Below are 23,336 nucleotides of genomic sequence, written 5' to 3' on the forward strand. Positions count from 1 at the left end.
GAAAGGCAGCCGACAAAATGGGAGAAGATATTTGTAAGTGATACATCTGGTAAAGGATTAATGTTCAGTGTACATAGAGGACTCCTAAAGCTCAGCAACAGAAACCACAACCAAATGAAATCTGGACAGAGGGCTTGAATAGACACTTCTCCAAAGAAGATATACAAATGACCCATAAACTTATGAAACAAAGCTCGAAATCACTACTTCTTATGGATTGGATGTGAGGCATCCCCCAAAAGTTCACATGAGAGACAATGCAGGAAGTTTCAGAGGAGAAATGACTGTGTTGTAAGAGTCTTAACCCAATCAATGAATTAATCCCTGATGGGAGTAATTGAAGTGATAAGGTGTGGCTGGAAGAGGTAGGAATTAGGTCTTGGCTATGGGGTATATATTTTGTATCTGGAGAGTGGAGTCCTTCTCTCTATCTCTGCTTCCTGATGATATGAGCTGTTTCCTTCTGCCGCGCTCTTCCTCCATGATGTTCTGCCTCACCGGGAGCCCCAAGGAATGGAGCCAGACGTCTATAGACTATGACCTCTGAAACCGGGAGCCCTCAAAGAAACCTTTCTTCCTCTTAATTTTGCTGGTCAGATCATTTAGTCACAGCAGCAAAAAAGCTGACTAAGACATTGCTCATTAGGGAAATACAAATCAAAACTGCAATGAGATAAATCCTCACACCCATCAAGAGATTCCTGCAAATAAAACAAACAGACAAACAAGACCCCCAGAAAGTAACAAGTAGTGGCAAGGATGTAAAATTAGAACCTTTGTACAATGATGGTGGGGAATGTCAAATGATGTGACCTTTATGGAAAACAATATGTTGGTTCCTCACAAATATAAAAATAAAGTTACCCTATGATCCACAATTCCATATCTGGAAATATATCCCAATGAACTGAAAACAAAGTCTCAAAGAAATATTTGTATATATCCATGTTTATAGCAGGATTGTTCATAATAACTAGAACACGGAAGCAATCCCAGTATATACCAAGAAATAAACAGATAAGCAAAAATGTGGTATCTACGTATAATAGAGTATTATTCAGGTTTAAACAGGAAGGTATTTTGGACTGTGCTACAATATGGATGAACCTTGAAGACATCATGTGAATGAAATAACCCAGTCTAAAAAAATACTGTATGATTCTACACATATGACATACTTAATGAACATCATCAGGACTAATAGAATGGTGCCAAGAAGAGGGAACCTGGGAGGTTATTGCTTAATGGATCTAGAGTTTCAGTTTTACAAAATGAGATGGGTCATGGAAATGGATGGTGGTGGTGGTAGTTGTAAAGAAATTGTGACTGTAATTAATATCATTGAAGTGTACCCTTAAAGTAATTAAGATGGTAAATTTTATGTGTATCTGAAGGCAATAAAAACATTGGGGAAAGTCTAATCAACAAGTTAACTTGTAAAAGCAATGAAATATGATTTTTAAAAAATAAAGTAGAACAAACAAAAAATAATGAAAAAAGAAAAAAATGAGTTTATCAGGTTCATGCATTACTCTACCATGGTATCTTAATTTAAAAATAAAAATAAAACTCTTGGAGGCAACAGGGCTTTCAACTCCAAGACAGTGATCTGTTGATCATTTTCGGCATTCAGTGATGGAGGCAAATGACTAGTTTTTGAGGCTACCTCTCCAGTTGCTCTGAAATCATGTCATATTATCAATTATTCCAACAAAATTCAGTACCTTCTTCAGTAGGGAGAAGATGTACATGTCATGTGTTGGAAAGACCAAGAACTTTGAAAAAGCTGGATAAATTGGGTTTTGGTCACTGATGTGACCTTGAGTCTGGGTCTTAACTCCCAAACGATTAGCTCATTTCTTCTTTTTAAAGATGAGATCATAATCAGACCTTCCTTGTAAGATGGTTGTGACTCCTTGATGGTATTCTAAGCTCTTGACGTAACACCTGGGACATAGGACACACTCAGCATAAAATAGCTCATATAATTACGATGGTGAGGATGATGATAAGGATAAGCACTTATTGGTTCATGAGGGTTTGACATCCTTCATACGACTTAAAGTGCCCTGTAAAATTCAGATTTCTTTTTCAGTCCTCTAACTAAATTAAAATCTTTTTGCTTTAAATTTTTAAATTTTGTTTAAATATTGTTGTCCTGGTATTAAAAAAAAAAAAAAAAACTGTGTTTTTTTTCCCAATATGTAGTCCTTGGAACATTAACATCATCATCTTCTAACACTTGTTAGAAATGCAGTCTCTCAAGCCTCACCCAAAACCCATGAAATCAGAACTCTGGAGGCATACCAGTCCTTCAGAATATTCTGGTGCTCATGGAAGTTTGAGAACCCCAGCCTTTGTCCAGCCAGGAAACATTCATTATCCCATCATCCAAAAATGATCGCTACTAAATGTCTTAAGTTTCTTTCATTCTAATCTTTTCTCTAGTGTAAGTTCATTTCATTGTCCTCTCGCCAGGCATACATATATATACTTTTTAAGTATTTTAATGCAGTATTATTTTTATGATCACTTTTTTGCTTATTTTTATTGGTACAAATTATTTACAGAGAACATTGGGTTTCTTGGTGGCATATTCGTATTTACCCAGAAGCATAGTTTGGTCAATTTCATGCATATATACTAGTGTATATATTCCATTCTTTTTTTTCTTACACATCTGTGTATGTACTTATGCTTTCTTTAAAAAAAAAATTACCATGCTTTGGGTCTCATCGAGCTTACCTTTCCACCTTTAATCTTATGTCATGACCATCATTACTCCATGTCATTAAATATATTTGAAACCTTTTTTAATCACAAGACTACATATTATATCATCCTATAATTTATTAGCCAACTCAGACATTTGAGTTGTTTCCAGATATGCAGGAAGAATATAAGCAATACTGAATTGAAAACTTACAATTGTAAATCATTCATTTGAATGTCTATGATTATTTCTTTTGCATAAATTTATTACTTGGGTGGAATTACTGGGTCAGACTGAATTTTTATTTTTCTTAATATATATTATCAATTTGTCTTTCAGAAAAGAGGTGCCAGTTTAGACAGCAGTGGAGAGAAAGTGTCTATTCCTTGAACCCTGATCAACTCCAGGAATTGAATAAACCAATGTTATTGTTTTTTTGCCAGTTTGATAGAAAGATATATATGAATTTTCCATGAGTAGAATATACAGCTTGACCTCAGTAACTTTGTGTTTCTGCTCATTTCGTTGGACTACACTTACGCGTTCACAGTAAAAGTGACAGTTACCAACTTGGATCTCTTCTCTTAACTACAGAAGTTAAGGTTAATATTTTCTAAAGTTTATTCTAGTACTGCCTGTTCTTACCTGATACAGAAGCAACAAGTTTCGTTGAAAGCATGTTTTATTTCTTGCAGAGGTGTGTATGGATTAAAAACCCAAAACCAAAACACTGGGCAATATGGGTCAGATGGTGAACCCTGTACTTCCAGCTTTAGGGATCAACTAGACAAGAGAACCTTCAAGAAGAAAGAAAAAAATTGTTTCTGTCTCTAGTATCAAAGCAACTTAGTAAACCATTATTAATATGAAATCATGCCAGTGGGAGAATTGTCAAAGGAGTCTGAGATAGTGTGTTAATGCTAAACTAGCTGGAAAAAATATTTTCCAAATATTTTCTAAGTTGACAATCCTATATACATTTAACTTAAACAGCTGTGACAGGGCTGGTGGAGTACTTGCCTAGCATACATGAGGCCCTAGGTTCAGTCTCCAGCACTGCAAAAAATAAAATAATAAAACAGCTGTGGCGAAGACTGATTTGTGATAGCATTATTGAATCTATAAAATGTACTTCTATAAAACTTGTTTTTTAAGCATGCATTTTGAATTTTTTTTATTTTTAGTTTATGTTGTATTAATCAGTGACTTTTCCCTGGGTTCTTCAAGATGCCTGAGTGCTTCCCAAGAACCAGAAGGCCATCTTCAACACAGCCCCTTAACTGGGGTACTTGAGGAGAGTGAGCCTCCTGGTGAGGAAGACAAGAAATGGCCTAGTGCTCAGAGAACCCACCCAGCGGAACGAAGCAGATTGCTGCTGGTTAATTGTGCAGTCTTCTAGGACGTGAAATCAGTGTTCCTAAATTGCATCATTACTCTGCTTTTGATCATAGACTTTTGAGAATCTTATGAATGGGGCCCTTCCCTCAGAAAAGTACCACTATATAAAGTTTGCGTTGTTTCAGCAGGTAATGAATTCCTTGAGGAGGTTCTTGTCTTAGGCACATTGTCTTCAAATATCTGTTTTTCTCTCCTTTCTACTTAAAATAAAAATAAAAACATTTTCTGTTTCCACAGTGCTTTCCTGTTTGTGGAACCATTTCACATACACTCTTTGGCTCCTGTCCATAATCCTGTCAATGGATACTCTTATCCTCACTTGGCAGACGAGGAAACTGAAGGTCAGCAAAGTAAAGAATTTGCTCACAGTCCCCTGGTCACAAAGTCAGTGAATGGTGCCTAGGATCAGTAGCCAGGATCACTGGACTTTTTTGTATACGACCTGACATTACATGAACAATAAAAAGAGAAATCTGGCAAGCAAAAACAAGATTGCCTCCCACATTTAGAAGAATGATAGGGAAATCCTAAATGAATGCCAGGTTTAAAACATGAATTATTTATTAAGAGTCGTATCAGCTTGCAAGATAAAGCCCCCGTGGTGGCGTGCATTGGGGACACTGACTGCTCTGTTGCTGGTTAATCATATTTATAAGTGACTGAGAGCTCCTTCTATCCAATCTTTCTCTGGACCACAGTTATCAAATGGCCAAGAACATCAGATGGAAACAATGTAAAATGCCATTTTTCTTCATTGGTACAAAGATTTCTGGACCTATCCGAGCCATCACACGCACAAATCAGGTGCTACTTTTGTTGGAGCCCTTTGGCAGAATGGTTTTGTTTTTGTGTTTTAATCTTCTTTAAATTGTACTCTTCCCCTGACTAGATCAGAAGAGTAACCATTTATTTTAGCATGTATCATAAAGCAACATTGCATGCATTAAGTGAACAAATGCCTGTTTTAAAAATGTGTTGCAGAAAGGCTAAGCAGACAGTTGCCACAGTGACAGTGTGGCCTTGCATTCCCTGCAGAATAAATTCGAGAGCTGTCAGGAGACATCCCAGCTTGCTTTGATTGCACTGATGATGCACAGAAAGAGAAGCAACCTCAGACCCAGATTCTCAGTCCACGTAGGGCTTGATAGGCCGTCATCTGTAAGGCAGACAGAAGAGAAGGGGCCACTAGCTTGGTGGTCACTGTGGTAGGATAATACCATTTTAAGTAAAATATACTCTTTTGTACCAATTAGTGTGTGTCATGTATTTTGAATTCATTTCTGTCAAATTCCTTTTCAACATACTTTAATCTTTTAATCTCTAATCTTTTTAATTATGAAAATAATCCATACTGTAAAGCATGAAATTCTTAAAAGACAAAATTAACATCATACCCTTTGTTCTGCTGGCTCAAATCCCTTTCCTCTTTGAGGAAACCGACATTCGCAACTTGCTATGAATCCTTTTCTCCTTTTTCTTTTTCACATAAACATTTATTCATATATATATTATGGGATTTTTCTCTTGTCTTTTGTACAAAAGATTGGATCGTAGCAGACTTAGTTTATATACCCCTAACTTTTCTTTACATTATAGTGTAGACCTTTTTTCAGGTCAGGACATACCTTTAAGTATATTTTAATAACTGAAAAGAATTTCATAGTATGGCTTTTATATACATCGTTCTGCTTATCACCTAGTATTGAGCATTCTGGTTGTTTGTAGTGTTTAATTATTGCAAATACTCACTACTGCAATTTAAGCACCATCATTTTATAGACCCTATCATCATTTTCCTCTCAGTGGAAAAGAAATGAAAAAAGAGGAACTTTCCAGAGTCAGCCATTGTCTATAATCATGCATTTCTATAATTAGTATGGCACCTCATAATAGGAATTACAGAGATTTATGTGTAGGCTATGTCTTTGTATATGGAGCAGCCCTAAACGTCACTTTTATTTTCTGTTGGAGTCATTTGTGGTTAGCTGCCATGTGGGGATTCACTGCAGAGCAGAGGTGATCTTTCAACTGTCATGACATTCCATCTAGATCCCTTCGTGAGCAAATCAATTACCTGGGTTTGGGCAAATCTAGTATTCTAATGATAGACTACCCAGTCAGCTATGGTTTTCTAGTTTTACCTTGTTAGACCATGGTCCTAGGTTTTTTATGGGCGAGAGAACCTGGCTTTTAGAGGGCATTAATTTAAATACTCTCGTTGGCATTATTTTCAAATCAGGAAGAGAGAAAATACTGCTTTGATGGCGTGAAAAATTTGCCCAGATCTCCTGGATTGCTTACTGTGTGATAAATGATGCTCCTGGCCACGTTTTAGGATCTCGAGTACTCAGGAAGAATTCTTACAGTGTGATTACAGAAGCAACCAATTTCCATAAGTGAAAATGAGCATGCTTATTAATGGGGCCGCAATTGCCTATTGCATTCAATCACATTTATAACTAGCAGGGAGAATGATTGTTTTGCATGATTTAGTGTTTACACAATTACCATTGCACAGACAAGCTTGCTGTACTAGAGGCTTGGGAAAGAAGCGTATGTGGTCCTTTTGCAGGTAATAAAATGGAAAATCCAATTTGCAATTGCAGAATAAGCCTCTGAGTAATATATGATCTTCATAGCAGCATCGGTCAGAGGGTCACCGCTAATCACGGCGCTGCCTGGCTTCCCCAGTGGCCTGTGCCTTCCAACTGAGGAGTGAGCAAAGTGAATCTGTGTCTGGGAGCCAGTCAGCGTGTCTGTAGATGCACCACTTTCTAGCTTATTAGATCCTCTTTGTCACAGTGCTTAATCCTGCTGCCTGATCCTTGTTACAACACCACCAGAGCGCCACTCAGCCTTCTAATAAAGGGGATGGGTGAGGGCTCCTCACTCGACGCACTGAAGCGTGCGCCGCTAGGGCGATTGCTGGCTGACTGACAGCGGGGTGAGATGCTTCCTGCATGTTATTACTTAAAAGGGAACCTACCCAGACAGCTGACAGACGAGCTTTGCTGAGGCAGTGGTAACTTGTTGCTAGGCCAAGATGAGATGGGTGTCATCTTTTCACACAGTATAATGACCTAGCTTTACTCTAATTATATTAACCCTCTTCTGAAACTGCCGCATGCCAGGCTTGCGCAGAATGAGGTAAGAGAATCCAAGACAAATAGCTCACTGGGAGGATTACAGCTATGCAGAAGCAGGAGTCATGTTATCTACCACCAGTGACATTAAGTCGAAAAACAAAAGAAGCACATCATATTGTGCCAAGTCCCCACTATAACTCTGCAGAGACATTGCTCCGTTAGGCTCACGTAGATTGCTTGAGCCTTCCCTGAAGGTTGGCCGAGGACATTGAATGAGGTTTTCATGATGGTTTGTTAAAAAGAACCAACAGCATCAAAAAGGAAGCTATTGTTTTCTATTTTTGTCCCCCATAAACCTAAATCATTCTTTTTTCTTAGGTTCCCCAATTCATGCAGTGCTGTGAAGCACCTAGATATTTGATTTAGTATCATTGTTTGATACTGAAATAGACAAGTGAGTGTGGGTGCAATAGGGTAACCCAGAACCCCCATACAGCCCCAGCTAGATTGTGCATGTAGGTTTGAAGTGATGTAAATGAAGATGCTCGTGAATAGCCTGTGGTCCTTACTGTTTACCCTGAATTTCAGACTCCTTTTCCCTGAAGGGAGTGTGTCTAGCTCACAGCCAGTATCTCCTATGTGCTCCAGTTAGCAGAAGTCATTAGCAGTCCCCTCTGCCTCTCCTGTCTCTGCTGACAGCACTAAATAGAGACATCACTTGGGACTGACAGATCTCCAGGGGTTTAGAGGCTTCAGACAGAAGGGCATGGCTGACCTTTCTTGGCGTAATTCCCCCAGGTCTGTCTTCCATGTGTGGCAGTCAGGGAGCATAGAACTTTAGTGCATTATTTTTAAAGGATTACCATTAAAATGATTTCACATTGAGAAAGAAGCTGTTAAATAGTTAACAAGAGGTTGTACACATGCTGGCTGACATGAGCTTGTAGGTTGTTGGTAGTAGAAGGTAAGCTCTGCTTTCCTGCAGAAATATGCACTTGAACCTGAAGTTCTAGGATGGCCCATTGAAACCTTCCCAGCTTATGTTGTACCTGTACTTTGGATTATTTGGGCAGGGCTTACAACTGGGGAGAAGGGAGCTTATGATGTAGCCCAGGAGAAGAGGAGAATCTTTCCCTCACGGTCCTGTAGAAGCCATCGCAGAGTGCATTTGGAATAACCAAGGCTCATCTGTGGCATCTTTACCAGACCCTTACCCTGGTCTGCCTCGCTTTCACAGTGACTAAGGGTCCTAAAAATACAGTATGGTCAAAAATGCTTTGTGTTCCAAACATAGCTACCTTCCCTCTTCTCCCTAAAGTTAAAAAAAGAAAAAAAAAAAAAAAATCTTACTCCTGCCATCCCCATCTGAACCACATGCAGGGAAGCCATGCTGTTGAATTAATTCATTGTAACTGAATGGTGGGAAGTCCTGGATGCTTGTTTAACAAAATAGAATCCTACCAACTAGAAAATCCAGACCATATTTCTCAGTAGGATAAATAGTATTGGGGAATAAGGAGGAAAAAGATTTAGGGAAAAATAGCTACCAACCAGGGAAACCCCTTTGCTTAATAGTTAGTTCACATCCGAATCACATAAATTTACAGTTCATGCTGTTCACATTTTTTCTTTTCTTCTTCTCATCCACTTTGGAATACATATATTTCTCCAGGGGACTGTGATTTGTTTCATAGTTGATTCCATGTTGAGTCAGTGGGCAGGGCTTAGAGGTAGGACGATGACAATACATAAACATACTTTATATCTTAGGTGGATGTTTTAAGAAAGGTTTGTTTACTTGTGGTCCCTCATCCCCAGCTTATTAGTGAATTGCTGTGCCGTAGTTGCTGTTGCCTGGCATGTCACCCCACCCCTGTGGCTGTGCATCCTAAGAACATACACCTTGTGCGTGGAAAATATGACGTGTCAGAAATACAGACGTCTTTAAATAGATGACTTCTTATCAAATTTATATTGTCCTCATTTTTAGTAAAAGGGGAAACTGGAGAAAAACAAATAATGAAGAAATGATACAGAAGAGAGGACATTAGATCCTAAGAGGAAGTAAGAATTACAGAGAAATGTAAACAAGAGATCAGTTTCTCTCTTGGAAAGCCAAGAACCCCCATCTCCAAGTAAAGATAGAAACAAAGAAGATACGTGGCAGCCCTTGCCAACAAGATCCATCCCAGGAAAGATAGCCAACTAAGCAAAATATGTGCACCTCTTGAATTTTCATTAACCCTAGGCAGCTTTCGAACTCAGGGTTCAGAGAATCAGGCTCATAAATTTCCCAAGTGACTTAATATTTGATTGATGATGTTTCACCATTAAAATGAGGAATCAATGATATCAATAATCTTTGGAAGAAATGCATCTGCCTATTTTTGTCCTGAACACCAACCAGTTCTTTGTTTCTTCGGAAAGAACATGATGAATTGCTCTCTTAATACTCAGTAATGTATTTTTTTAAGCATTTCGTGAGATCATAATCATTTTTCTTTTCTTTCTCCATTTTTCTGAATACTTACGAGTCCACATAACAAAGAGAAAAAAGATTGCAAGTATATTTCTATTGTTTTAAGAAGAAATATTACATCATCTTTCTAGTAAAAGTTTTCATTTATCCTTTCATTCCCAAAGCTCGTATCAGCTAGGAAATGATTTGTATCGTGGTCTACTTTCATCCCAGAATACGTTTTCATTATCCTGACTTAGGATAAAATAGGCAGTAGAGCCTCAGATCAGGACAAACACGCCACTTTGGTGGTGGTATAAGAAGAAAAATTGCTGAATGTCTGTCTTCAAATAGCCCTGGGAGCCTTTGGCTTGAACCAGAAATCTGTAAATGGACTTGTTCAGTAAAAAAGAGAAAGTCCTCAGAGTGTCAGTCTGTGGCCACGTAGAGCCACATGCATCTCTACTTAACTTCTCTGTCCCTGTCTTTCTTTCACTCATAGGCAAGCACATTATAGGATGATCTTTCACCCATTTCTTTCAGTGCTTTTGAATACATTAAAAAGGAAGAAAGAACTAGAGTGGACTGACCATCAACAGGTGATACCAGGAGGAGTCGGTGCTTGCTGGTTTCTGTGCTACTTTCATTAGCTCATGTTTATTGATCTAGACTGATCGCAACCTGATTACTTCACCAGATCCTGTAGACAGAAAACAAGGTCTGGAATCAGGTTCAGCTTTTCTTTTTTTGCGGGTTTTTTTTTTTTTTTTTTTTCTTCTCATTTGAGCGGCCTGGGATTCGAACCGCGGTCCTTCTGCATGCTAGGCGAACGCTCTCCAAAAGGAGCCATTTCTTCAGCTCCCAGGTTCAGCTTTTCTGATCTTGGACATACTAGTTAATTCCCTCAAGTTTCCATTGCTTCACCTATAGAGTGATGTTAATAACTGACCTTGGAGATTACTTGAGAATTAAATGAGAAAATGATTTTTAAAGGTAATTTGTAAACTGATTAGAGCCATACAAATGTTAGTCTCCATCATTACTATGTTAATGGGGTTCATTTAGGTCTGATTCTAAGATGTGCTCATTGCTAATTGAATAATACAATAATAATTTTCCTTGTTAACATTCTTGTCTTCACTTGTTTTCTCCTTTGCTCGATGAAAAGAGTAGTGTTGATCAGATTGGGTTTAGATCCAAAAAGACAAATTGAGATGCACATTGATATTATCAAGATAGAATTTAAGGATGTTTTAATATCACTTCTCTCAATCTTGAATAAGACTGTTTTAGTCTCTAGCAGGTACCCAGAAAATAAGGCATATGCTGCATTGGCAAGAATTTCTTCCAGGTTTGCTTCATTCCTTCTCCTCTTCACTTCCTCACCCATCCTTTCTTTCTTCTTCCTTCATTTGATCTTAATTTCTTGAATCAGGGGATAATCACTGGCATTGCTTAGGTCCGGGTGATGACTTAGGGTAAGAATTTTTTAAAAATCAAATTATTTTTTTGGTCCATAAAGTATGTAGGGTTTTGCCATGGTTTCTGAGCATGACTCCTGAGACTGATCTGTGTTGGATAAGATGACCTTCACCTTTTTCACCTTTTCTTTCCCTTTTCATCTTTTCAGGAAACTTGGATTTAACTGGTCAGAAGCAAGTATTCAAAGCAGAGAACAATCCCTGGGTTACCCCAATTGCTGACCAGTTCCAGCTTGGTGTGTCCCATGTGTTCGAGTATATTCGTTCTGAGACATACAAGTAGTAAGTAGACTACAACTTTCTGAAATAGTAAACTATGATTTTTATGGAATTTTTAACTATGCCATTTTAAAAATTATCATGTATCATTGTCCTACTGGTGGCAGTTAACACATAGCATTTCAAGATGTTTTATTAGAAATTACATGTGGTAATTGTCTTTGTTATTTATAGACCAGTTTTACTTGACATTTTCAAGGGCCCTTTTACCAATTTTGTTTAGAGTATTTTTTAAAGTATTAAATTAGTTGAATATTCATGGCACTCAGGAAATTCACCAGACACATTAAGATCAGAACATATTTTATTCTTCTGTGAATGCAAAGAATTACAAGTGTTATGAGCAAAATTGTTAAGCAGCGTATTTATAAAATCAGTAGAGAATAGTAGGAAAGCATCGTTCTATTATTTAGAAGAATTTACTCTAGTGAGATGATAATCTCTAAGAGAAAAAGAGAGGGAGAACCAGCCAGCTTAAAATCACAGCATCAGAGTACCTAAAATCTTCCTTCAGGATAAGGGGGCTATGGAAAACCATTCCTAACACCTAGCCATTCCCACCTCCTTTTTCTTCCTTGGTTCAGGGTTAGAAGGAATTCTGACCACCCACCTTTGCTTCTGCAGTTCTGTCTTCTGTCATTATTTCCCCACTTTACCCCAGCTCTTCAACCCAAAAGCACTCATTTATCTGAATAACTGATCCCTAAGGCTGAACTTAGTCTGATTTTAAACACCTACAAAACAAGACTTGGAAAAAAATCTGTGGCCAAATTTAATCTAGTGTTTAAGTCAAATTTTTTGCTGCTGTGACTAAAAGACTTGACAGGAACAATCATAGAGGAGGAAAAATTTATTTGGGGGCTCACAATTTCAGAGGTCTCAGCCCAGGCAGCCGGCTCCATTCCTTGGGGCTCAACGTGAGGCAGAACATCATGGTAGAAGAGTGTGACAGAGGGAAGCCGCTCACATGAGGATTAGGAAGCAGAGACTAAGCTAAGCTCACCAAATAGGTACCCCAAGGGCAAGCCCCCAATGACCCACCTCCTGCAGCCACATCGTACCTACCACTCAGTTAATGCCATTAGGGATTAACTCACTGATTGGGTTAAGATTCTCATAACCCAATTGTTTCTCCTGTGTTCTGTCCTGCATTGTCTCACACATGAGCTTTAGGGAGACATCTCATATCCAAACCGTAACAGTTTGTGTTCAGCACAAACTTTTGAAAATTTAACATCCCAACTATTATAGAAAAGCTAGAGGATCATATTCAATTAAAAATCTCTCTCTCCTTTTTTCCCCCTGATTTTGGTATCAGAAAAATGCCACCATTCAACACAATTCTTGCTGAATCTGTGCTGTGCTGGTGAGTCTGGATCCAGTGACAGGACTGAACCTCTGCTTTTAAGTGGCCACCTGTAGTTCTGTAGACCTGAGCACCCTGAAGAACAATGACATTAAAATTAAATACACTGAGCTGCAATTGTGTCTCAGTGGTAGAGCACTTGCCTAGCATGTGTGAGGCGCTGGATTTGATCCTCAGCACCACGTATTTATAAATAAATGAACTAAATAAAGGTTCATCAACAACTAACTAAAATATTTTTTAAAAAATACACCAAAATTGCCAAACAGTAGCCTATCCTCATAGATACAAGCAGCTTAAAGTATGCTTTAGATTTTTTTTTAGGTATTACTTTGACATTTACAATGTAAGCCTTGAGTAAAATAAGAATAAGTACAGGATATACATTGTTTTATGACCCATGTAGATACATTCAATTATTATGAATTCAATCTTTCTTTTTAAAAATGCAAATATAGCTCAGCCTTAGAAGTTAGTGTAGTTCATGAAAATGTATAGAAATATAGTTGCAAGTTAACAGATTATTGTTCATTTTGTTCTTGTTAATAATTGCCATCATGTATTTTAGGGCTCTAGATTTTTTGTTGGTAAATGTGAAGCTGGGTGGAGCTTGATTTATAGGGTATCTTTTTTTTGGGGGGGGGGGGGTGCTGGGGATCGAACCCAGGGCCTTGTGCTTACAAGGCAAGCACTCTACCGACTGAGCTATCTTCCCAGTCCCTGTAGGGTATCTTTTTAAAAAACCCTTCTGTGTGTGACAGTATACAAAAAAAATACAGAGATAGACTCTGTATGAATCCAGAACTAAAGGAAATTATCTGTTTATTATTCTGGTTAACAATTTTTTAATTTACTGTAGATTAATTTATAATTTATGGAAGATTAGAATATGTTGCATATGAAAGTGCTTCTAGCTTTAATTTCATTTAAAAAGATTAATTTGTGAGTTTATGGATGTTTAGTAACTCAGAGTCATTTATTAGGCAATTAATCACCATTATACAGTTTACAGATGATGTTCATTTATTTAAACCGGGTGAGGATTCTGGATAAAGGAGAAGTTTAATGCTAAGATGAGTCGATTGGTAGTTACTTAGAATACATGACACAGCATATTTTAATCAGTAACATTTGATGTATATGTTCTTATCTCCGATATTAGCGTCCACTTTTGAGGGTTGATATAACCAGAGCAGTTTCCCTGCTGTTAGTATACTTTTTGTGTTTGATCTCCCCTTGAAGTACTCACTGCATTACCTTCTTCTCTATGGTCAAATTAACGTTAAACAACTTAAGTAAGCATTGAGCACCATTATCCCCTACTTAGGAGGATCACCCAGTACCCCTTTTGTGGCTTTTAGAAGCAACTCCATGAACCTTTGGTGGAAGGATGCACTTGGCATGAGCTCCTGGAGGCAGGGACATCCTCTGACTTCCTCCCTCCTGCTCAGGAAGGTGAGGGCTGTTGACTACACCCTGACGTCAGCTTTTCTGTCCTTATTCTCCCCTAATAAGCATCACTTTCTTTATCAATCATACTAGCTCCAAATAGGGACCGTCAGCTGAATAAGATACCAAGTCAAACTCTTAGTCTTTTTTTTTGTTTTGTTTTGTTTTGCTTTTAAATACCTGCACAAAAATGCCACCATTGCATTTCACCAAATTAACATACACTGATTTTTAAAATTTAGGGTCTTTGCAAAGGTCTTTCTAAAGGACGTGTTCACCTAAACATGAGCAGATGTGTATTAGCATACCCTCATGTAACAAGAACCCAGCTTAGTTTTTCATAGCTTTAAACAACCATTTCATAATTAGTGAATTTGTAGTATCCTTCCCAACTATCAGAAAAAATAAATTACTCCTATTAGCAGGTACCCGACTACTTTTATTTTTTTTAAGTTTCACACGTGAAAACCTTCAGAGAAGCCAACTTATGCATGACACTCGTTTTTTTTTCTAAAAAGCAACTGCACATTCAGTGTCTTAGTTTTTGATCCTCAGTTCCTAAAAGTCAACTTGTCTCTTTTTATTTAAGCCACATATACCCCTGCAATAAAACAATACATAAGATATTATACATTAGATGTAAGTCTGTGTATGTTATAAATATTAAAGATATGTATTATATAAAGATATAGAGGTAGATATAGATAGATCTGTATCAGGAAAATAATGCTCTTTTGGCAGCTGAAATATTAGGGAACCTCTCCTTTTTTCTTTATCTAACCAGTTAACTTGTTACCTAAACGAGAGCAGTGAAGAACCAAAGAACTTGCCAGAATGTTTTACATTCGTGCTGGTCTGTGGGCTGGGCGGCCCTCACAGTGACCTTGGTGCTTTCAGCACATCCTGGAGGCCTTTGAGTGTTAGGGCAGTGACAGCGCAGAAGATGGATTGTCTGATTTATAGGCTCTAATGGACTGCAGGAGGAGACCTGGATGTTGGGAGCAAAACGGCGAACTCAGTGCTTAGAAGGAACTAGCATGCGCGGAGGTGATGTAGCTCAATGAGGGGAGGAACTCTTTCGGTGAAGCAGGAGGAGGGTGTGGCTGACAGGATGTTGAGGCACCATTCTTCAGAGATCTTTCTTTGGAGGACATTTGGGCCTCCATCATGTCCTCCTCCTCCTTTCTCAGGTCGTGTTTGCTCCTTAATCATCTGTCCTACCTTCCACAAGGGGCACATCCTGGCTGGCATCGCTGCAGTGCCCATTTGAGGTTACTCCTGTGTGTTAAAGGAACATAGTTTCCTGGGGCTGGTTGCCAAAGATCATGTCTCCAAGGGCGCCAGCATCTTCCGCCGTTGAGTTATGCAGTCACCTTCTTTTAACTTTCTGATGGTGGTTGTCTCTTTATTTGACCTCTCCAGTTTCACTGAAGTAGAATTTCGATGGAGTGGTCACTGCTTGTTCAGTTTCCTGAAGGCAGACTTTCTCCCAGGAGGGGCAGAGGGGCGGCAATCGGGGTGCTTGACAAGATCCACTGTGAAAAGGAGCTGCTCATACTTTCCACAATTCACAAGGAAGGTGGACAGTGATCGCAGCCATTTTAAACTCGGACAAGTTAACTTGTCAATAAGTTGACAGAAGAAGAGGTTTGGCAGATGTGAGGCTGAACATATTTTCGGTGAGTCATTTGGAAAACCAGCATCCTGGTTTGCAGACCAGCCTAACTCAAAAATGCCATTGTCCTCATTCTTCCCCCCCCCCTCCCCCGTGGCTTTCTTTTCACCCTAGGGATAAGTATCCCACTCACTTGTTTTTTGTTTGTTTGTTTGTTTTGGGATCTTAAATGAAAACTGGTCATACTATTATTCCTATTAATTGATGAATGAAAAAATTTAATGAAACAGTGCTTGGTGAATGGTGGGCAGCAATGAGGAATAAAGCTAAGAATTTTTCTTCACTAGAAATCTGGCAAAACAAATCATCCTTTTTGATTATAAGGAAGAACTCTTATGTGCTGGTTATTGTTTCTCAAGTTGTTTTTACTTATGGAATTAAAACTAATTCTTCTTCTCCTTCATCGTGTGCAGACTATAATGGACACAGATGGGCTTTATTAATCAACTACTATACCCTCTGATGGCCTAGCACTTCTTTAAATAACTTAAGGGATATATCTGGGGGCTTGAGAGGTGAGACCATTCACTTTTTAAGATGACCCTTTGCAGAAGAAAATCATGTTTAACAAAAACTCAATAAACCTTATTATTTTCTGGTAAAAGATAAATGGATACACAAAACTAGCAGATGGTTTTATAAATATCTTTATAGAGATGGAGGAGAGGGTTAAACCACCAGGACCTTTCTAGCAGTGAATTTTCCATGCTGACAATCAGTTATGCAGAACAATGTAGACTTTTCTTTTTTATTACTGTATCTGAAAATAGCTCAAATTAAGCCACAAAAAACATGAAAATGGAAGTATTTTTTTCCTAAAGCTTTTGACATAAAGATTGTTTTTATTTTTAAAAGTTGACTATGTATTCTGTTCCTGGTAATTTATATTTCTTTTATAGATGCTACATATGTATGATTTGCTTCCTTTTTAAAGTTAATAAATGTGTTATCACATTTCTTCCATAATATAAAATACGATTCAAACTTTCGACACCTCTGGACCTATTTGAATGCAAATATGTTGCATTTGACCGAGACTGCCAAGACACTGAAAAAAGGGAAAGCCATAAACTGTATTATATTTGGGGTAGTATTGTATCACATCTCCCTGTCCTTTTTCTTTCCTTTTCTTTTTTTCTTTTTTGCTGTGTTGGGGATTAAACCCAAAAGCACTCTCCCACAGGACTACATCCCCAGCTCTTTGCATTTTTTTATTTTGAGACAGGGTCTTGCTCAGTTGCCCAGTCTAGACTTGAAGTCCTTTTGCCTCAGACACCCAAGTCGCTGGGATCACAGGCATGAATCACGGTGCCCAGCTTTGTGTTATGGCTCTTACTTCATGTTCACTTTGTCAAGGGAAAAAAGCCAAAGTAGAACAGCATTGGTTCCAGGTACTTAAAATGGAGTTGACAGGCCATTGCCGATCCGATCTCAGGATCTGAAAGAGCAGAGCAGTCTCATATTCTCTGTCTTTCCTCTCCTTCTTTCTCTTCCTACTCCTTCTGCCCCACCCCGCAATGATTGTTGACAGCTAGGCTGTGTTGAGCTTGTCTGTAGAGCCTGAACATTCAGCATAGTACTTACAGGATCAATTTCAGGTACATAATACATATGGAATTTGCCCCACTGAATAGAAGGGAAATAGATATCAGCTGAACTCCATGTCCATTGCAGACAGGAAATGTGTCTGATTACTTCCTCTTCAAGAGGAACGTCTCTGAGTGCCAGTTTTTGATGATACTCCCTTGATATAATCATATTGAACTATTGAATATTGACCTATTTGACAAAGTAAAATTGGTCGGCTCTCCATATTGATAACCTTTATTAACTCCCAGTAATCTTAAAGTTCAATGCTTGATGCTTTTTGTCTAGCATAGATGAATTATGGCCTGCATTTGCTGTTTTTATTTGAGAGATAAATTAAAAAGTAGCACTTTTATAATCAAACAAAACTGTCTGTGATTTCTATTCTCCACACAGTAATATCTTGTTTTATTACATGCTGGCTTTTTATTGAGCTCTACTCTTTTATTCTGGTTAGGCATTATTGGAGGGTTTTTATTATTATTGTTGTTATTTTGGGCAGTTAAGGGTTCTTTGTGTTGTCAGGCATTTGGTTTAGAATGCATTCTATTATGAAAGGAGTTTCAATCAATTTTTTCAGATGAAGTGCTTAATCATAAGTTATATGCACAGGCATTTGTTAGTGCTCCAATTTATTCAGCAAGTGTGAAGGAAATACTTTTCATATTTTATTCTATCATTTGCATATTACTTCATGTATGTTTTTAAGATTTACTATATTAAAATATGTTTGTGGTGGAGAAAATCTCATTTTCCACTATAATAGTTAATTTTTAAATAGTCTCATTAGGAACACATGCAATCATATCACCTTAAAAATGTATGTACGTTATCAAATTGGATAAAGTTCAGTGAATAAATTATCATTGAAGTTTTGATCATTTTACATGACAGGTATACTGAATAAGTATAATGGCTTTTCCCCCCTACGATACCTAGTTTTGTCTTTGCTGTTTGTTTTAGTTTGTTAAGTCTACCATAACCAAGTACCAACACCTTGGTGACTTACAAGCAGAAAATGATTGTCTGCACATTTCTGGAGGCTAGATAGAAGCTCCAGATGTTGGGTGTTAGTAGGGTTGGTTTCCTTGGAGGGCTGTGAGAGGAGGATCTATTCTGGGCTCCTCCCCCTATTAGCAGATGGACCTTCTTCTCCCTGTGTTTCCTCACATGGTCGTCCCTCTGTGTAAGTCTGTTTCTATGGCCAAACTTTCCTTTTGATATGGATACCAGTACTGTTGGTTGAAGATCCATTCTAAGGCCCTCATTCTTACTTGATTGCCTCTGTAAGGACCCTGTGTCCAAATTTTATCACATTCTGACATACTCTGGATTAGGCGTTCAGCAAGTGAATGGTAGTGGGGACACAGTTCAGGCCATAGCACTGTTCTTAGTCAGATGCGCCCCCAGTAGCGTTCAGTTCTTTATCCGTTTGTTCCACCATCTTCTCTTTACTGGTCTTCCATGGTCCCCACCACTTTGCCCACCGCCTTGCTTCCTGCCCTGGTAAGGTTGTCTTTCCGAGTGGTGTTCCTCCAAGTAGCAGGAGCAGGAGCTTCTGGTAGTTCTTTCATTTTCAGTCTTTTAAGAAGGGACCTTATTAAAACAGAAGCTGGTTAGAAACTGAAGGTCTCTTGGGAATGGAAGGCTCTTCATAAAACCCCATCTTTGACTAGAGAATTCAAGAAGGGAGGCACCATAGAATACTACCCATGCTTTTTCCTTCACAAGACTTGTAAAGACAGGAGGTGCAGGGTCGGGGCCTGTGGGTCAGCTGTCTGTGTCCATATAGGAGCCCCTCCAGCAGAGGTGGAATTGTCCTGTGTGATTGCTGCTGGACTTCAGCCTCCACAAACTGCAGCATCAGAGATCTCCTGTCCCATCTTGGGTTTCCAGTAACCACATCGGAAGCCCTCACAACTGTTGTCTCCTGTTTCCTACCTTGTCTCAGGCGAGTCCTGGATTAATGAGCAAGATTAAGACTACTAATAGCAGGGCACAGAATTCTTTTCTTGCATAATTAAATTTGCTTGCTTCCTCAGCGTGGAGAGAGAGCAAAGATGAAGTGCTTATTTCTATATGATATACCATGCCATAAAGAAACAGCGATCTACTGTGAGAGTCTGAGGGAAAATAAGGAAAATTGAAGGAAAAAACAAAAACATAAATGCTCCAGGTAGAGCTCAAGAGAGAGATGTGATTGATCGATTGAATGATTTTAATCCTAGGTTGCATAAATTTTTAATCAAAATACAGTATGTGCATTTGGGGAAGAAGGAGTGTCATTGACAGTACTTATCTGTGGCACACACAGGTCTGTTCTCAGAGTACTAACCTTAGAGGTGGCTTCTGTCCCCACTCTATCATTGGCAGATGATCTTTTCACACCCCCCTCAGCTCCCTCATCTTCAAAGCCATGAGTTTCAGACTAGATCACCTCTATCAGTCATATCAGTCATTCCAGCAACTATTGGTGAATCTGAGTTTTTTAATTTTCTGGGAAACACAGTTTATTAATATGTGACATCATTATTTCTTCAAATTTCATTTAATTCTGGAATTTGTCCCCCCCACTCACACCTCCACAACTGGATTTACTTTATTGATTTTTTTTTAAGCAAAGGAAGACAATGATGACCCTGAATATAAATTGTTACAGGAAAATGGATACAAGATAAAATTACCAGATCAACCTTTTTATTCTATATTTTATGGAATATGTAATATATGTTTGGCAGTAACTTATTCTTACACATGAATTCTTGACACTTTCGATTCTTTAGACTTATTAATCAGTGTAGTCAGCACCAGAGCAATTTTATGAGACTTACCAGTCATCAAAAATTTATTATCAGATAAATCAAAGAAACAACGAGCGTCTTAATAGGGTAGAGAAAGAGGCATGTAAAGGATCATTTAAGACTGTTCTTTTTGTCAGTAGTGTATGATATTTACAGCCAGTATCAGGGAACTTACTCATAATTTCATGCAAACAGCAGAGTGATAGTTATCTTCCCAGGTGAAGTCTTCCTTTCTGTTTTTCTCCAGTAGAATTTTGTGTTTGGTTTAGCTATAAAACTTAGGATGCTAAATATGCAGATTTTTTTAAAAAAACCATCATTTTCCTGTGTTAAGCGTACCCTACTTTATTTTAAAAGAGCATCTGCATTTTTTCTGAATTGCATTGCAGATGTCATCCAAAGTTAGGAATTACTGAACTCAGTTCTTTCTTTTGGGCAAGCTGGGTAAACCCTATGCAAAGACACAGGGAAATAGTGGTATTCAAATTGCCTGCTTCATGTACACTGTTCATGCATATCTTCTGACTAGTAAGACACAGTCTTAGGTCTGCTGTATTCTTGGCAGTGTTTCGACACCCGTTAGAAGGTTTAGCTTGGCTTGAATATTTATTGTGTGAGACGAGCAATTTGGAAGGGAGCTTCCACGTAACCCTAGTGCTGTCCTGAGTGCATTGGTTCCTCACTATCCTTTTGGACTGAGGGATCATGGCAGTGGGCCAAACTGGCAATAGAGCCTTTATACAGAGCCACTGGGAGTGGACTTAGACTGGCAAGGCTGGTTACATCCCATCACACATATCTGCTTCTATCACAGATCTTCTCATGTTCTTTGCTTTCAATATCGTTCCTTCCCAACTTCAGCTATCAGATGCCCACCTGTTCTTCAAGTGTGGGATTACGTATTGCTTCCCCAGAGACCCTGGTGCCATCTACGCTATGTCTCTTCTATCATTTCTTCAGGGCCTTTCCTTTTGCTTGTTAGTAATTTTAATGATGATGTTAAGAACAGATGTCACTAATTGAGTATTAACCAGGTGCCACACTTTGTGTGCATTTAGTTCATTGTTTATTGGCTTATCACCCAGTATTTATTTCTGTGAGCACTACCTACATTTTGAAAGTTAAGTATGTATTTTTTCTCCCTTCAGGGGCTGGGATTCTTTTGAAAGTGATCCTCATGATGTCCTCGACTGGACTTTGCATGCGGCATGCCCTCAGTGTCGTACATAAATGAACTGTCTCATGCAGAGGAGCCTCTGACTGGTTGTCTTAATTTATGAAAACTAAAACCATTCTGAGGTCGATAAGTGACCAAAGTTCAGGTCTTTGTTTGGGCTGGTAGATGACAGTATTTTAAACGTCGTATTGTTGTCTCAGTATATAATATTTAGTGCAGGTTAGTTTTCCTAAAATCCTTCATTACTTTTATAGACCTCTTCTTTTTCCCATGTGGCTCTTAGGGTCCAAGTGAAACATTTCCTTAATAAACGAACAAATTATTTCGGAAAGTGAGCTTCCGCCTCATGAATTCAAGGACTCTGGCTCATTTGTCTGCCTTCTCTTTGGGTACCAAGTGAGTATCCCATGGGCTGTATGGAACACAGGGTTGTGTTTGTGCCTGTGGAGAGTATTTGAAATACACAATAAACTAATAAAAGCACTTACCTCAAAAGGAAGACATCCAGTGGCTAGAGGCAGGAAGGGGAGGGCACATTCTCTTCACTCTTTTTAAACTTTACTCCTTATTGGATATTCTATTTCGTACATGTATTCACTATTCTTAAAATTACTTTAGAATTGAGGGTGTTGCTCAAGATAGAGTGTGTGCCTACATAGCATGTGTGAGGACCTGGGTTCCATCCGTAGCATCAAAACAATAATATTAATAACAACAACAACAACAATGATATTCCTAAAAAAACAAGAAAGAAACAAAGAGCCAGTAGAACCTATGCACATAAGAAGAAAGAACCCACAAAGAATGTGCCTTCAGCCACTGTTTTAGGGTACTACGATTTGCTCTCTACTGGTTAGCCTGGACTTTGTGGAACCCTTGTTAGCTGTGTCCCTTTGTCCTGGGTCTTGGAAAGAAATTATTTGAATGAAGGATGGTTTCTCACTTAATGCACTGACCTTAAGAATTGTGAATGAAATCTTACATCATCTCTAACGCCTGTCAGATAACATTAGGCTGTCCTGTATCCTTGAAAGAATTTCTACAGCAATCTGTTATTCCTTCAGAAGCCAGTGTGAATTAGGAAAAGTAATCCTCCACAAAGCCCTCACAAAAGAGGTAAAAACGCAGAAGTGGATTCCCGCTTAGGACAGGAATTTTTAGAGGTGTCTTCTCACCTAAGATTTTAAGTGATAAAGAAGGAGACTTTTCTGAGCACAAGATTTGAAAAGAGAATAGATCTTGGAAGAAGTGATTACATTTTAGAGGATAGGCCTGGGCTTAAGATTCCCATAGAGGAGGCAAGTTTTGTTTTTTTTTGTTTTTTTTTTTTTCCGCTTTTATTTTTTGGGACTGTAAGCTGAGATGGCGTGTATATTTCAGACTCCTCCTTATGTGAGATTATGAGAGTTTTTAATCTGTTCTTGTGTATTCTCGATGGAAACTGCGTGAGTGGTGATCTTTTAATAGAATGTGTCTTGCAAGTAGCAAATTTATTTTGGTACTAAATTCTAGATAATTCCTAAGGAATGTAAATTTTGTCAATAAAAGTTTTGTTTGGTAATACTTAAAATCTTGGAACTGTATTTTAAGTTTTCTGAAGACAGCTTCTGATTTATTTTTTCTATGTTTAATTAACAAGACAGTGCAACAAGAAAAATACTGGCCATGAAGTAAAAATGTTCTTTATAAATTTTATACTGGGACATGGTTAGAAAAGAAAGAATTGCAAATGGAGAGAAATTCTCCTTGAAGACCACCATGTGAAGGGATTATCCAAGGTGAGTTTCGTTTTACTGTAGTTCAAGTACTAAGAATCTTGAGCAATTTTTACTAGAAAATTTCAGAGCATATATCTACTCCCAATCC

The 23,336-nt window shown here is 38.3% G+C and overlaps 1 protein-coding gene across 4 annotated transcripts in view; it reads left to right on the forward strand.

Annotated features, from left to right (window-relative positions):
• The window catches only part of RSU1 (Ras suppressor protein 1), a 186,845-nt gene that overhangs the window by 87,397 nt on the left and 76,112 nt on the right, over positions 1–23,336 (forward strand). For all 4 annotated transcript variants that reach the window (XM_079108202.1, XM_079108201.1, XM_079108200.1 and 1 more), the window contains one exon: positions 11,286–11,418. In XM_079108202.1, the coding sequence (XP_078964328.1) occupies positions 11,286–11,418 (133 nt within the window). The remainder of the gene's footprint in view (positions 1–11,285; positions 11,419–23,336) is intronic.

Source organism: Sciurus vulgaris, assembly GCF_902686455.1.
Source record: "Sciurus vulgaris genome assembly, chromosome: 12".
Taxonomy (NCBI): Eukaryota; Metazoa; Chordata; class Mammalia; order Rodentia; family Sciuridae; genus Sciurus; species Sciurus vulgaris.